Source organism: Lissotriton helveticus, chromosome 1_1 (genome assembly GCF_964261635.1).
Source record: "Lissotriton helveticus chromosome 1_1, aLisHel1.1, whole genome shotgun sequence".
Taxonomy (NCBI): domain Eukaryota; kingdom Metazoa; phylum Chordata; class Amphibia; order Caudata; family Salamandridae; genus Lissotriton; species Lissotriton helveticus.
In genome coordinates, this window is record NC_136057.1 from 340,710,674 (window position 1) to 340,727,597 (window position 16,924).

At 45.9% G+C, this 16,924-nt stretch overlaps 1 protein-coding gene across 2 annotated transcripts in view; it reads right to left on the bottom strand.

Annotated features, from left to right (window-relative positions):
• The window catches only part of HIPK2 (homeodomain interacting protein kinase 2), a 438,745-nt gene extending 422,115 nt beyond the window's left edge, over positions 1-16,630 (bottom strand). The window contains exon 1 of one of the 2 annotated variants that reach the window (XM_078673112.1): positions 15,242-16,630. In XM_078673112.1, the coding sequence (XP_078529238.1) occupies positions 15,242-15,260 (19 nt within the window). In that variant the 5' untranslated portion in view covers positions 15,261-16,630. The remainder of the gene's footprint in view (positions 1-15,241) is intronic. The other variant, XM_078673119.1, reaches the window with a different exon arrangement.
• Between the last annotated feature and the right edge of the window lie 294 nt (positions 16,631-16,924).

Consider the following 16,924-nt stretch of genomic DNA (forward strand, 5'->3'; position numbering starts at 1 on the left):
CATTAAATCTAACCCTTCTAATAGGTAAATATGCTGGGGCTAAGAGCGGCAACCTGTATATAGTGTAGGTCGACCTTAGCTCTGCTTTCGACTGTGTGATCCATTCCAAGTTGTGGTCCATTCTTAGTGAACTTGGGGTGGATCCTCCTCTTATCAAATTCCTCCGCGAGCTCTATTCTGACGCCACAGCGCGCGTGAGATACGGGGTAAGGCAAGGGTGTGTCCTGGCCCCCTTCCTGTTCAACCTCTATACCAATGGGGTTGAGAGGGCCTTGCTGGAGGGAAGCCAGGACTTACCATCTATTAATCACCGCCCAATTCCCGCTTTATTATATGCGGGCGATTCCGTCATTTTAGCAAGGGCACTAATACAGTTGCAAAATCAACTAGACAAATAATGCCAGTTCATGCTCTCTCTGGGGCTAAAAGTTAACAAGAGTAAGACCTATGTTATGCACTTTGGTCCCAAGGCGAAGAACCCTAAATCCATTTTTATAGAACAGGTTAGATTGGAGCGCGCTAGGGAATATCCTTATTTAGGCATTCTAATGGATGATCAGTTAGCTTGGAAACAAGCTGTGGCAAGCAGAAAAATGCTCTTTCACAGAGCAACTTCAGCTCTTGTTTCCTTCTCAAGAAAACTAGGTAAACCAGCCCCAAAAGAGTTGCTTAAAATTTACCATGCAAAATGCCACAGTGTAGCTACCTACGGTGCTGGCGTTTGGGGCTATGCTTCCGTAGATGGTTTACAACTGGTCCAAAACGGGTTTCTTAAATACATTCTGGCACTTCCTCATAGTGCTCCAATTTACGGCTCCCATATCGAGCTGGGTATCGATTATATAATTGATAACATTAGATGCCAGCCGATCCTTCTATGGCACCGTATTTGGACTAAACCCCAATGCCACCTAACCCGCTCCCTACTACAAGACTGTCTATCCTTGGTGAATTGGGAAAAAATTCCATGGCTTCTTTATGTTTCCAATTTCCTAATGGATTTGAATTGCGCATCCTACTTCACCGAACCATCGTCACTGTTAGACATCAGTAGAAAGGCGTTGAAAGCTCTCTGCTTAAATCATTTGAGAGATCTCCGCCTTTCAAATGAAGTTTCTAAGCCAACTAATGTGCAAATTCTTATGGTTCAAACCTCCCCTGGTATTCAGCCTTATTTAACATTCTTTCTATCTAACCATGAAAAATTTGTTCTAACGAGGTTTCGTTTCAACTCCTTCTTTCGCCTTGTTACCTTCCCAAAAGTGCTAATTTGGTCTCATGACCTGGCAAATTGTCCGTGTGATGGTCTATCACCACAATCGACCATCCACCTCACTTTGTTCTGTCGCTACTATGACCAATCTCGCAAACGATGGATCATCCCACTCCTTCGAAAAATGGGGTTGAGAACATGTCGGCCAGCTTATCTGGTACTTCAGATGTTAGACACACCTTATGTAGCCAAATGTGTAGCTCTTTTTCTAAAATCATGTTTGAGAATGCGTTGTTATATAGGGCTCCCTACACCTTGATTTGTTGTAAAATTGCTGTCTTACTGATCAATTTGTACATGTCGTTTTTTAGCTACGTCTTAACACTATTTTTTTTTTAATTGCACGATAATTCTGTGTTTTAAATTATTTATTCGACTTTTATGATGTACTTTTTATGATTCAACTGAATGTTAATCGACTAAAAGTTATTGAACTGAACAAACGACTGAAGTCTGTTCCAAAAATACCTCAAAGATTAGATAACCTTGCAAGCAGCGTGAGGCCTGGTAGTCACCGGCTCAAATGCAAGTGACTGGTTTGAGCTATCCATCTTTACTAGGGCCTTATACATCTTCACAAAGTTAAGGAATACATTAATTTACCAGCTAAACAGGATATGATCCCCAAAGGAGACTCTGGATCGCTTCAGCTTTGTCAGCGGTTTGGTTTGCCACCTTGCTGCTTGTAAGCCTGGTAGCTCAGTTGGCTAACGCACCAACTCCCGGATTCTGTTTGGACTTATAGATCCAGGGTCCGATCTTGGTGGGGGCCACCCATTTTTCACCCTCCCGAGGTGTGGTAAAAAAGAATCCTCTATTCAGTGCTCAGCTGTCCTTCCGCGTGGACGCGTGTTTTGCAAATATAAGTTATAACAGTGAAGCAGTAACAGAGAAAACCGCTACATAGAACCCCTCAGATGAAAGTGCATTACGAAGAAAAGCTCGCTTGCGTCACTACAACTTCTTTTTTGTTGAAAGCAAGGTAAAGGGTGTAGTTGTGATTTGGGTGAGGGTTAGAATTGGGTAACGATTTGTGCTCCATTTAAGGTTAGCCCAAGGTTTAGAGTTACAATTAGGTAATAAGTAACATTAATGCTTACATTTAGTTGGGATTAGATTTGGGTTTGGGCAAGAGTCAGCACCTGCTTAGGGTTTAGGGCAAGGGATGTATTCTGAGTTCCCAGGAGCAACATCCTCAGGGGTGTGGTAATACCTCTATAGCAATGTAATACCGCTCTATCAATGTAATACCTCTATAGCAATGTAATGCCGCTCTATCAATGTAATGCCGCTCTATCAATGTAATACCGCTCTATCAATGTAATACCGCTCTAGCAACGTTGAATGGTCCAGTGTTTCCATTCTTGAAATTTCTGGGTTCAGGAACATCAGACTGGTTGTATCTGGCGCGGACAACGTCTGAAACAAACATTGGCAAAGCCAATAGGTTTCTAGGTTTCACCTTGTGGAGGCGGTGAGGAAGGGATGGAGTAAAACGATGGAGAGGGTTGTGAAGGAGAGAGACCGTACAGTGCCACACACCCTTATAGAGTGCATGGCCAAAACAAAAAAAACAATTTTTTAAAACGCCTTCAGGAGAGCGCGGCCAGTGGAAAAACATAGGCTGCAAACAGGAAGCTGTGCTGGGTCCATGCGCCACGGCATGGACAGAAGCCCGGAGAAGACTGCAGGAGGAGGTGACCAGCCGTCAGGAGGCATGACCAGTAAGAAGGAAAGAGTGAAGTGTTAGTCAACCAATGGTAACCATTGGTAAGTCCGGATCGGGCTATGAGTACGTTTTAAAGCTTTTTAAAAAAAATATTAGCTTTCACTGACAGTGCATGCACGCTGTAGGTCAAACCTAAATCCCGTAATAGGGGCTGCAGGGCAGAGGCACAGCCTTTCCCCACCTGCGCCATCTGCTACAAATGGGGGTGGGGGGGGGGATTAGACAATGCTCTCGCAGACGCTCTAAAGCCTCCCTCCTTCCCCCAAGACACTCTCCCCTCCACCTGCTTCACACCTCTTGACCACCACCAGACCCAACAGATATTGGTGGTAAATACCTGTGTTCAACTTCCCAGAATTGGCGAAAACCTGGGCAAAAAGAACCTGCAGTTCTGGATCCACCTGGTTATTCCCCATTCTAGAAGTTTGACCTGTGATCCTCTGTATCTGATGGGGAACTCGTAATGGAGGCAGGATAGATTAAAGATGACAAAGAGTGAGTAACATTTCTATTGCGTGGAATTTATTGTGGCGGCTCCTAGTGAGAGACTGAGTAATAATGTCTAAATACACATACACAGCTAACAGTTTAAGTAACATCTTCACGCAGATGCATGAACAGTACTAGCTGTTTTGTAAAGTGAGGTCTATTCCAGGGAACCAGGGACAAAACATTTATTTTGTTTATTAAATCCTCTTTGTATTGGCCTGTTTGTTCTAGTTAGAGATCAGGAAGGCTGGACGAATGCTGTAGAACTAAAGAGAATGCCCCAAAGGTTCAACTGAAAGACAATTCAATGAAAATCAAATGTCTAATTCCCAAAACATCTCTAAAAATGCATTTTCTCATGCAGCGTAAAAGCAAGTTTTTATGTTGTGATCCCTTCAGTTTATCTGTGAGAGCCCTTTCACCGTTCTTGCAAACCAATGCAGAGAAGATGGATTTGACCATCTCATGGTTGCTGAGAGCACAGTTTCTGGGAGTTGGTTGGTTCCCACCTTTCACTTGCTTTCCACCCACTCGTGATGTAAACAAATCCATATTGATGATCAAAATAGTCTTTAAAGGTGATTTTTGGATCCCAGTCCCTTTATTTTCCCATGACAATGTTCAGGATGGAAATACAACTCTTTTCAAATGATCCTCTTAACAGAGCATCTTTGATTGTGTTCTGTGAGCACCTGGTGTTAATTATTCCTGACCGTCTCTGCCATACAGTTAATCTTCTGCACTGCATCATCCTGCTCAGTGCCAGCTCCAACTGAGCACAGTCTTAAACGTAAGGAGCGCAAGGACTCACCTTGACCACACTTGACGGTCTTACAATCTTTTTTTATTTTTAAACTGTTTTTATTTTATTTTTAAGCATTAGCCAGCACAGGAGCAGTTGAGTCATACATACAATAAATTCAACACTGTTACTAATAAGTACCACATTCAGAAATGCAGATGTTGCATTTCAATTCAATTCAATGAAAACTTTATTCGGATTATCAAGGATGTTGCATTACAATAGTTTCTCCACTGGCACCCCTCCTCCCACCTCTTCTGTGGACTAAACATGGCCCGCACCCAATATATCTTCTTTGGAAACAAGATTGTCGACCAACAGGTTATGATTCCAGTGTGCAGGGGCTTGTGTTATCAGGTTCAACCCCAGACATCTCTAGATTGTAGTATCTTAACCATGGTTGCCAAATTTTCATAAACTTTTTGGGGCATCCTCTGGCAGCACATGTCATTTTCTCTGTCCCCATATAAAAGTCCATGCAGGCGCGCCATTCCGCCATGGTAGGCAACTCTGTTTTACCCCAGTATCTGGCAATGTCACACTTGGCTACTATGAGCCCCAAATTGCTCAATAAGAGTTTGTACCTGGGAATATCTATATCTGTGGGAATGCCCAGAAGGACATACTTTGGATCCATAGGGATCAGCAGTCCCCATATATCACTTAATTCCTTAAGTATTCGTGACCAGTACCTCTGTAGTTCCTGGCAGTCCCAGAGGGTATGTATGTGAGGTACCTTGGTTCACTCCACAGCACAGGCAGTAAGGTGTTTCTGCCCTGCCCATTGTGTGGAGTTGCCCTCTGTCATGGTACACTCTGTGCGGGATTTTGAACTGTATGAGCCGTAGACCGAGCTTGATTGCTACTTCCCTCGGGTGCCTCAGTGCCGCCTCCCGATCTATGTCCTCAAGTGTGCCTGTGGTTTCCTCCCATTTGTCCCCAAGGGCTGATAATCTATCAGGTATATTATTTATGAGGGTTCTATATGTCCAGGAGACTGCCTTTGAAGATAACTCTTCTTGTAGCAGTCTCCCTTCTAACGGTACCTATTCGGGAATGTTAGTTACATCTGGTTATTGTGTAGTCCAAGCATGTTGTAGTTGTAGGTATTTGAATTGTTGTTTATTGGACAATTGATATTCAGCTTGGAGGTCCGCAAAGGTAATTAAGTCTTCCTTTTTAATTATGTCTCCCAGCGACATGATCCCAACGCTTAAAGCCCTGTAGCTCCGCCAGCTCTGGCAACCTCTTACCCTCCCACAAAGGTGTCGCTTTGGTTAGTTTCTTGCCCCAGTCCATCTGCCTCTCTGTCCCCTTCCATGCCTCGATCGCCCTTTGTGTGGCAGGTAGTAGATCTCGTGCCTCCACATAAATGATGAAGATAAGAGAACGTCAGAAACTGGAGCCTCTCAAGAGTGTATGTGAAGTGGTCACCTGGGGCATGACACCATTCATTAATAACTGTTAGATGTGCCGCTCGATAGTATGCATGAATGTCGGGCAGGGCGATTCTCCCGTTACATTGGCTGCTTTGCAGTGTTTGCAATGCCACTCTAGGATGACCCCCGTCCCTAGAGGAGTGTACGCAAGTTACTGCTGATGTTGTTAAATTATGTGTTCTGAAGTATGTACAGTAGTTTGGGAAGTGTGATCATCTTGTACATGGCTGCTCTTCCTAATAATGTCAGGGGGAGTCGTCTCCATATGGCCACTTCATTTCGGAATTCAGCTAGGACTCGTTTAATGTTGCAATTGAGGCATTCAGCCAAGTTTGTTGAAATGAACAGTTCCAGGTATCTAAAACCCTCTTCAGTAATGTGTAGGTGTTCTGGTATTGAATATGTATCCCTAGCGCCTCCTACAGGGTATAGGCTCGATTTCCCCCGATTGATGTTGTATCCGGAGTGCTTCCCATATTCCCGGACTAGTTGGAGTAGCAGGGGAAATGTTGTGTCAGGGTTCGTAATATAGAGCAAGATATCGTCTGCGTACAGGGAGATCCGTTCATCTTCCAACTGTCCACTAGTGTCTTGAAAATCACGGAGCCCTGGGTGCGCCCTAATTTGGCACGGCAACAACTCCAAGATCAGCACGAAAAGTAGGGGAGAAAGGCGGCAGCCCTGGCGGGTTCCTCTCTGGATAGGGAAGTCGACAGATTTTACTTCATTGACTTGGACTCTGGCTCGGGCATATAATAGGTCTGCCCAGGTCATGAATGCACGTCCAAACCCAAAGCTCGTAAGGACACCCCTGATGAAAGGCCAATGAACGGCGGTCTTACAATCTTAACTCTTGTGAAAAGTAGCTCTTTGTACCAGTGTTTACACTATGGATCGACTGCCCTCTGCAAAGCAAAGTCCATTTAAATTCATTATATGTAGGTATCAGTGATATACTGAACATCTGGCATTGATGAAGCCATCCTTGAACTATGCTGGAGTCACCTGCCTTAGTCACCGGGTTGAACCTCGCGTACTTAGCAAGTGTCCAAAACAAATGCCACTGACACCAGAAGGAGTCATTGGAATGGTCACAAGATCGGCCTTCATATAATGGAACATTTAGCAGAAGAGTATGAATTTCAGTCACACATGTTCTGAGGGGATTCAATAAAATGATTTATTCCAAACACTTGAATACAGAAAAACCACCGAAAAAGATATGCTTTAAATAACTTTCCGTAGATACAGAAGAAAGACTTTGCGACCGTGAAGGAGAGAACAGCAGCATGGAGCTTAATGTATACGGATTTGACTGGAAGTGTGAATGGCAGGGAGCAGGATGCTGTGTGGATGAAGACTGCACACACACAGCGACAAACCGGTAGGGTACGTAGCTCGGTGGGGGGGGGGGGAAGAGTGTTGAAGAATGATCAAGCCAGGCACATGCCAGCCAGATAAAGTGATTCACGTACATAGCATTTAGGGGATTAGTGGGGAAGAGAAACTAGCATTAAGCTGCTGTTGCCGCACAGTTAGGGGGCACTCTGCAAAATGAATTGACTGCCTATAAGATGTCAATTTAGGTCAAACCTATTTAGTGCATCTTTTGTCGGTATGCTTTTGAGAGCGCAGTTGTCAAACACACATATTTCTCACAATATACTCCGATTTGGATTTGGGTCCTGCCCCGTCCAACTATTGCCTTTCATCAACATGTCTCTTTTAGCCGTTAGTTTGATACGTTGTCACAAACCTTTTGGCTCAGCCCAGAATAGTATTCAACTCTCACTCAATGCTATTAGCTGTTTGGGTGTACCCTTTCACCTCAATCCGAGTATTTGTGGAACTGCTTGAGGGACTACTTTACAACTATAGCCACTTCGGTAGACTCTTTCTGGCTTTAAAGGGCTTACACTGCATGCGTTAGCACATAAATATCAGGGCTGTGGGTATTGTTGATGCTTGTTATATACATTACATTCAAGAGCCCAACCCACTAATAAATAATCCATGTGTTTGGCAGTCACCGTTTCAAAACCAGTTAAAGGTTTTGTTCTAGTTACTGTTCTGTGCTTCTCAAAACATGTTTGAATGTTAATAATGGCTTTTTGAAAGCAGTTCCTATGTTGTTCAGATACCTTGAAGGGATAATTGTACTTCTTTGTGCAACTGGTGTGACACTGAGGTCCATATTCAGACTATGGCTGAGTTCTCATCACTGCAGAATTCACACAGCTCTCACTTTATTTTATCAGTAATGCTTATACCAGATTTTGGGCCTCATTCAGAGTTTGGCAGAAACGTCACAAACGTCTGCCTTATTACAAGTACATTATATCCTACTGCACTTGTAATAAAGTGGGTGGGATATCTATCTCATTGCAGACTGAGTAACCCATCCCCCAAACTCTAAATCTAAATCAGTTTGTTTGTAGCCACATGTTACTGCAAAATCACTCTAGACTTACTAAGCAGAGTCAACAATCAAAATTAGGCAAATTCAGTAAAACTACTTTATCGCAGAGGTACTGAAAACCCCCATAAATTTGGTGAAAGTTTGCAAGGTTAAAGTGAAGTTATGGTTATATTTCTTTATACCACTGTAGCATATGTTTCAACAAGCAGTGGTAATGTCTATAGGTCTGACATTGGCTGTCAGCCTTTTGGTTTGTTTGTCGTGGTTTTTGCAAAACCTTACTGTTAGGGAACCTTCAGAGCCCTTGATAATCTGAAAAAGATGTTCACTTCATGCAAAAATATGTTTGGGTGTCAAAATGCACACATTGCTTTAGTAGTCCCTGGAGTAAACAACTTTGTTTGTGGATGAGCGCAGTGTGAAAGCAGAATGCTGTCACTCACAGTAAATTTAGCCAGTGGCTAAAGTGGCCTGTCCCACTTCCCAATGGTCTATGGCGTAGTGAGCACAAGAAAAATGTATATGACACAATACCAGGCCAATTTACATATAGTGTGTGTGTGTGTGTGTGTGTGTGTGTGTGTATATATATATATATGTATGTGAATTGAAAAGGTCTTGGCTAACTCCAGACCTATTAAAAACCTCAGAAATTCACTTAAACACAGTGCAAGTACAGCTGTGCTTATGAACTGAAAGCGAAAAAATACAGATATCTGCAATAATTTTCACAACAGCCGCGCAAACAATAACTCAGACAACAAATTCAAACCTTTTGACATCACAACATGTATCCCAAAAAAAACACGTAAAAGTACAAGGTAATTAAATAACAACACCTACTCAAACCAGTTTCTTTCATCTGTAAGATTATTTACTTCATTTATATGTGCGTCAGTTACATCGAGGGTGAGGTAATGAGCACTGCTTGTGGCGTGTGAGTTATGGTTGGCTTGGATGTTATGCAAGTTATCCGCTGTGAATTATTTCATGCTGTATATTTATGGCCTCTGCAGCATACAGCATTGGACAGTGGTCAGCCAACTCCCCCATTTGTTTTCTTTCATTGTGAGTAAAAGTGTCTGATCACATGCACATCCACCTAGAAGGAAGTGCACTTCTGTGCCAAATGCTGGTGGGCCAGTACTTTAATTTTCAAATGTTATTTTCTTGTTATTATCCTTTTTAGGTCTGGTTTGAAAGTGCTGCTGTCGCTAAACTTTATATGATCAATCTAAATAGCTTTCAGAAGCACTACGGGGGGCAGGAGTTGTGTGCTTCCACAGAAAAAGTGCTCCCTCTACAAAGCTGTGACTGATTTGTATATCCAGCTGATTGAGCCCGCAGCAGTGCGGCTGCCCAGAGAAGGCTCTCTAATAAGACATAAAGTGTCAAGCTTAAATGGGATAGAGAGTGGCCTGCTTTCGGAGGGGACAGACACATAGCACTGTGATGCTGTTGCAGTGTCTTAGATATGTAGATAATGTATGGTGTTTGTTTTTCTCTAGCAGCAGCACAGAGAGGATGACTGCTGTCACGAGGAATGTATTGTTATTTTCAAGTACAAGCCCCCTCGCTTTCCCTTTCCCATCATTAACTTTAGATTCCAGGCTGCAGTTGTGTGCTGAGAGCATTACCGGATGCCTGTGGCTACACTGATCTACATGCATGTTCTAGCTCTTGTTTGACAAAGCCAGTGTCACTAGACCTTCTGTGATCAACAAAAGAGAGCTTTCAGGGTACTACTGAGAGAGGGGCTTATGCTCCACCCTCTCTGGGGTTCCCCAGAGTACAGGGTTTGATAGTGGAAGTTATGCGTTTCCACTTTAGAAGACTGTTTGTATTTACCTTTTTGCTTATGGCAAAGCTTACACTCAATAGAGCAGAACTGATCAGGCAATGGTAAGAAGCAAATGATCATGGCTAAGGGCCCGATTAATTTATTATGAAATATAACAGCAGTAGGCCTGATATATTTATTGTGTAAAGCATATGTTAACATTAATCCATTTAAGGGTGCACTGGTAATACTCTGTATGAAACCCTGCTGAGAAGGATTTTGTTACATGGAATCTCATAGATTACTGTAGAATGCATTGGTTTTGATGCTGGTTACCCCATGTGACAAACTCTGGATACAGAAGATTTGGTATGTGAGAATCCTGATTAAACTCTCTTAGAAGAAACAGTATTTTGCTTTGTCAGTTGTCATTTTGTTTACAGCTCTAGGCCTGAATAGTGCTCTGGAAAAAGTTATTTCAGATGCCATAGGTCTGGTTTGTTTATTATGAAAGGTTACATACAGCAAGTGAAGTTGGCCAGCTTTATTTACTATGTAACATAAATTAAAGCCGTTAAGCCTTTAGGGGTGGATTTTTTTGCACCGTGTTAAAGCCTGCAGCCCGGTATTTTGTTACATGGAATTGCACAGATTACCTTTGCAGGGAAGAGTTTTGGTTACCCCCTTTGACAAGCCTTAGGGGTAGACAATTTGCACCTTTATTCTTGCTAGAATCTGTTTGGAAGGCCAGATAGGCTTAGCTACCTGCCACGATCTTGTAGTGAAAAAATATTATTAAACAATCCATCCATTTATAGAAATTTATATTGATATAGAATCAGAGAGGACCTTCTGGTCAGCTGACTTCTGCCATTATTCTGTCGTAGTGTCCTTTACACGGTGCTTCCATCCATGGCAGCTCACTGCACGGGGTAATGGTTCAGGCCACGTCAGGTACTGGCTCTTTTGCCCTGTGAATGACAGCATTTTCTGACCATGTGTACTTACACCTACAAACGAGTGAATTTTAGTGTCAGGCCTGGTTGCCCAGTCCTTTAGTTTTCATTTTCCTCATTTAAAATTACTCTTTCATTTATTTGCTTTTTTCCCCTATTTATTTTCATTGTTCTGAGGGATATTACAGCTCCGAGTTGCTTGCTTCCCGCTCATTTAAACTGCAGTGCTCTGCATTCCGCGCGGCCCCTTCCTCAAACCCAGGCGACCATTATGGAATGCAGATGTCCTTAGTGAACCATTGATTCATCATTTTAAGATGTGGCGGTCATGTTGGAACCTTAAAAATATGATGGATTATGTATCAACAGTACCGCTTTAAGACAGACAGCTACTGCTATGTTTAGGTTTGTTATTGCGAGCATATTCCTGGTGCAGTTGAAAGCACATTTTCTTTTTTCTATTTGTATTCTTTTAATTTATCTTGCATATGTTGTTCAGTTTGTGTGTTTTTATGGCGGTTGTGTCAGAGGGTGAATGCAAGAATGTCAGTGGATAGATGAATGGATACATGACTGCAAATACGAGATACATCCTGCATCTATGATGACTCATTGAGTGACTAAACCTACCACTGAGCCAAAAGGCATTTTCATTCATAAGATGGACCTTTTAGCATCATCAGTGCATGTTCATTTTTTAGTCATCCCTGTGTGCTTGAAATGTTTCTTCAGTTTACAGTTATTCCAATCTAATAGTATATTTTCTTTGTGCCAAAGAGATTCATGTTTTGCTGTGATGTGCATTAAAACTAAAAGGCCTTTCTATATCTTTTCACCTGCTTGCAAGGAACCAACTGTAAGGTTCTATTAACCCCTTGTATGCTCAGGACGGCTCCTGACCGTCATGCATTACAGTGGGTGTGTGCGCACAACGGCCGGGAGCCGTCCGAATCCCGCACGCCGTTTTTTCTCCCGCACCGCGGGGAAAGTAAACCCACACCAAAGGGGTTAAAAGCAGGGCCACTGGAATTATGTGATTGCGTGGTCTATGCATTTTTCGCAGTTATGGGTTTGCCACATTTGTCACATAATCCATCATCTGATGCAAAATCAGTAGATTATACCAAAAAAATGTGTCTGGGTCAAACGGTTCAAACGTTAATTAAAAGGCAGCAACACATGTTGCAGCGCAGTGGAAGAACCTTTTCTAAGGTTTACCGGTCATCTTTCTGTTGCTTATTACAATATTTGGGTTGGGTGTTTAACTGCTGTTAATAAGGTGCAACCGATACCCAGACATTCTTAACAAGCGTAAAAGTCGCACCATAATGAAGTAATTCCATCATAAATTGTGCTGCATTACGCCACGTGGTTTGGCTTTTCTTGCTGTCTAATTTAGCCAAACCTGCCGTATAATTTGGCCCTTCCCTGCCGCATAATTACAGGGGCCCTGATTAAAATTAATATCTTCAATTGCGTACCAAAATGGCTCCCATCACCAGGGAAGACGTAATAAATTAAATGAATGAATAAATCAACAAAGGCTAGTTGACTTCTCATCCTTCTCTGGCTGATAAAATGAGTGCCACTGAGTGTGGCACCTGGAGGAATGAAACCCAGATACCGGCTGCCACTGCAACGCGGGGGGCTCCTGTGAAATAAGATGGGCGCCTGCACAGAGTGTGATGTGTGCTGCCATTCGAAAACATGCTGCTAATGTACGTTGCACACGCACAACACGATGCTGACGGAGGACACACACGGACAACACAAAGGTACACAGTCCATACAGTAATAACACATCTGACACAGGCTGCATAATGACAGCACAATGCTTTGGAGGCCTCACACTGATCATACAAAGCGTATTGCTTTGTCTGGTGTTTCTTTTTTAACTCTTCTTACATTTTTGTGATAATTGTGAAGTGTCTCTGAAAGGGGAGTGCACAATCTGCTCAGTGAAAAGTCAAAAGTGCCCCCATGGCGTGACTTCACAACAACGGCCACTTGTTTGTCGGACAAAGGTACCCGTCCAGAACACGCTGTAAACCAGGGTGCGATGTGTGCAAATGTTGTTATATGTTGCGCAGCAGCTCGTGTTATATGACGCACTCGAACTGGTGAGCACTATAAAGAGAGTTAATGGTTAGCTCGCGTCCGATACTGCAGTTTCCTCTCATGTGCCGGCTATAATTTAGCACGGGACAGCTGAACATTCGAAAGAGAACTAGAAAACAGACTTAGCTCGGAAGACAAACCAACAATTGTAAAAAATAAAAATTAAAAAAAAGATAAAATAATAACTGAAAGTCAGAGTTCGGAGGGCTGCTGTAACATTAACATGAATTGAAAACGAGGAAGTAAAAAATGTATATTTAAAATACACACAAAGCAACATGTGACCACATCTAATAATTGCTGTCTTGCGAGACTTAACCCTTTTTTATTGCCCGGTTTTGGACATTTTGAGCTTGAGATACACTGTGGCCCTATGGCTTGCCTGGATGTGACCCGTAGAATATCTATGTTATGTAGAGGCCCTGAGAGGCCTGTGGCCCTGAAGGAGATGTGCTCCTGTACCTCTGCCACATGACACCAGACCTTGTACAAACTGCAAAAAGAACAGATGATGGAGGGAAATCTGAACAAACGAAACAGTCAACCTGAGTCACAGATCTGTGTTTAACCCATTCGATTATTATTTTTTTGCTCACTACACCACCCCAAATTGGACCTAGCCATATGCAAATCAGTCTTGTCCCTGTGCCTCATGGGAACAGCCAGCCCGAACAGCCAGCCCAGGTCTGCCATGGACCAGAAACAAGCATCCTGGGACCAGTTTCGAGGTGTCACCCCTCATCAGCCAGCCTAGCTGGAATCCAGTGACACTGTGAGCAAGGAACCAACGTCGGGGAATACATTGCCCACTAAGGGCAACAAGAGCAAAAAGAACAGATGATGCAGAACACATCAAAAACTCACCCCCATTACAGATCTGGGCCTAAATCCATTGTTTTTTGTACACCATGCCATTCCAGTATGGACCCAGCCATATGCAAATCAGTCTTGACCCTTTGCCCCATGGGAACAGACCAGCCCGATGGATTAATGTAAAGATCTCTGTACTGGGGTGAATGTTTGACATTGTTCTGCATTCCGTCCATCAATAATTCTTTTTGCATTTGTCACCCTGAGTGGGACGGGTATGCCCAGATGTGGGTCCCGTGCTCTCCATGTCACTGGAATCAAGCTAACCTGGCTGACCAGTCCCATGCTTGTTTCCGGTCTAGGGAAGACCTGGCTGGCATTTTGGGCTGGACTGTTCCCATGAGGGGCAGGGTCAAGGCTGATTTGCATATGGCTGGGTCCAAACTTGAATGGCATGTGGAGCAAAACAACGATGGATTTAGGCCTCAGGCCCAGATCTCTGCCCTGGTGGTGCGTGTTTTACATTGTTCAGCATTCTGTCCATCAATTGTTCTTTTTGCACTTGTGCAAACTGAAACATGCCACTAGACGGATACGTGCCCCTCCACATGACACCAGACGTGTGCCCTGCAGGAGATGTGCCTTTCTACAACTGCAACATGGCACCGGGCACGTACCCTGCAGGGGATGGGGCATGTTGTAGAATGGCCTAGCGAGAGACCTGGGCTCTGCAGTAGACGTGTCCCTATAGAACTGCCACATGACATCAGACCTATGCCCCGCAAATGTGCCCCTGTACAACTGCCACGCGCCACCAGACCCGTGGAATACAAGAGACGAGCCCCGTCACAGAGCCACTGCCAGTTGTGCCCGATGCCCCCGTGAAGCCTATGCCCTGCTTATGTGGCAGACAACACTTTATAACATAATGTCAGTAGCTCCGTATCTGCCCCGCTGCATGAGCACAAGGCCCCTTTTAATCCAGATAAAAGTATAGGGGGAGTGGGCTTCGAAATGGCGTGCCAGTCTCCCCGGGGCACCATTGGGCGAACCAACCCCTCTCTGTGATTACAGCGGATTATGGCCGGTGCATACCAGTTCGTTAGGACAGTTCACGCCTGTCGCAGCTCAGGGGCGAGAGAGGGGGGCTATTTCCTGCCCTCTACGTGATTGGAGCGTGCAGCCTGGCATTGCGTAATGTCAGCGGTATGTTTAGCGCTATAAAAACAGTAAATGCATTCATACATGAACAGATGTTATCAACAAAAAGAGACGGGGAGTTGGTTTCTGTAGGGAGGGGGGGGGGCATGAGGAGACCGGAGGGTTAAAGTTAACACTTTTTTACTGCCCCCCAGCACTCGCAGGAGCAGGGAGCCCCCGTCCGAGCGCCCCAGAGCCTGCGCGCAGCGCTATAGCCGGCCCTTACCTCCGTGAACGGGGGCCATCGGTGCAGGGCGGGTTGTGCTTCATGGCAGGCGCCAGGGGAGGGGGCAGGGTCGGTCTCCGCTGCGGCTGCAGCCCCGGGCTCCGGCCTCATCCAGCGCCGCTGCCGTCCGCAGTGCAGCCGCCTCCGGGGATCAGTGGCCGGGGCATGGGGTAGGCTCAGGGTCCGGCGGCTCTGCCCGTCGCTGCTGCCTCCTCCTGGCGATGCGGCATCCCGGGCCCGCGGGAGGACGGGATCTGCTGCGCCCCGCTCCGGGGGGTAGACATCCACTGGGAGGTGGGATCCACCCGGGGAGGTGGGATCCAACCGGGAAGGAGGGATTCTCCGAGAAAGGGCACGGCTCAAATATCCAGCAGGGAGCGAGTCTCTAACCGGAGAGACGAGGATTCCTCCGGGAAGTGAGATCCACCCGGGGAAGGGGGATCTAGCAGCGAGAAAAAGATCAGTATGGGATCTGTGGGGATGGATCTATCGGGGCAGGAGGGGTATAAGGAGAGAGGATTGTATTGGGAGCATAACCTCCTGGGGGCAGGATTCACCAAGTCCAGCAGCGAGGGGGGAGCTCTATGTAGGGATCGGAAGAGCGAGGGGCGGCATCGCGTCCTGTGCGGGATCCCTCCCTGCAGATCACGGCGAGACCAGCCACTCCGGGAGGAAATCTGCCTGCAGAGCCGGGGAGGAGGAGCCGATCCTGAGAGAGATCAGCAAATCCAGGCTCAGATCCGGAAAGAGTACAGCCGGTCCAACCAGGGGAGAGCAGCAGATCCCGGGAAGAGAACACCCGATCGCGGAGATCTGACGCGGCGGGGATTCGTCAGCGGATCCAGACAGATCCTTCTAGCGGGGGGAGGGGGTGGTGGGTCCAGCCCGCGAGCGGTGATCTGCTCCCCTGCAGAGAACAGAAGATATAGGCTGCGATCGCCTCTGCGGAGTTGATCCCGTGAGATCAGCCGATGTAGGCTGAGTCCTTTTTGAGACAGAGGAAGGTGGGGGCAGCTTTTCGGGGAGAGATTCAAAGGACCCGGAAAGCAGCAGGTCTCGCCGGGTGGAGAGTGCTCGGATCTTGCAGAGAAGGAAGCGCTGATCCCGGCAGGGCGATCCCAGCACAGCCCGGCTGCCTCTGGCCGGGGTCCCCTCGCTGCCCCGCCGGCCGGGTCTACAGACTCCTGCGCCCTTCACTGCTGCAGCCCGCCCCTGCCCGGCCCCCTCCCGGCTCCGGGATCACATCTGTAGAGGGGGAGATAGCGAGCAGCCCCCTACCTGGGAAAACAGAAAGTTGCATTGAAAAGAGCAGGCGAGCAGGGGGAGGGCTCTCCTTCCTCTCTGTGCCCGCAGAGTAATCAAGCGCCCATTGCACGGATGAGGAGGGCCGGCCCGCCTGCCGCACGCACTGTCACGCACACCCAGGCGGCGGTAGGCTGTCATGGCAATGCGCGAGCCTCGCACATCCCTGCGTAGGATTCTTGTTGGGCCAACATTTCAATCAAGTGTAGTCAGGAGGGCGAGGGGGAGGCTGCCCTGGGGAGATTCTCCTCTGCTGGCTTTTAAAGTTGTTTCCACTGTGTTGTGACACGTGATAGTACGGGGCACGCATGCCTCCAAGAGCAGCTGATGGTTGGGTTCTGGTGCCCAGAAGCCAATGCAACAAAAACCAAGCATTGTGGG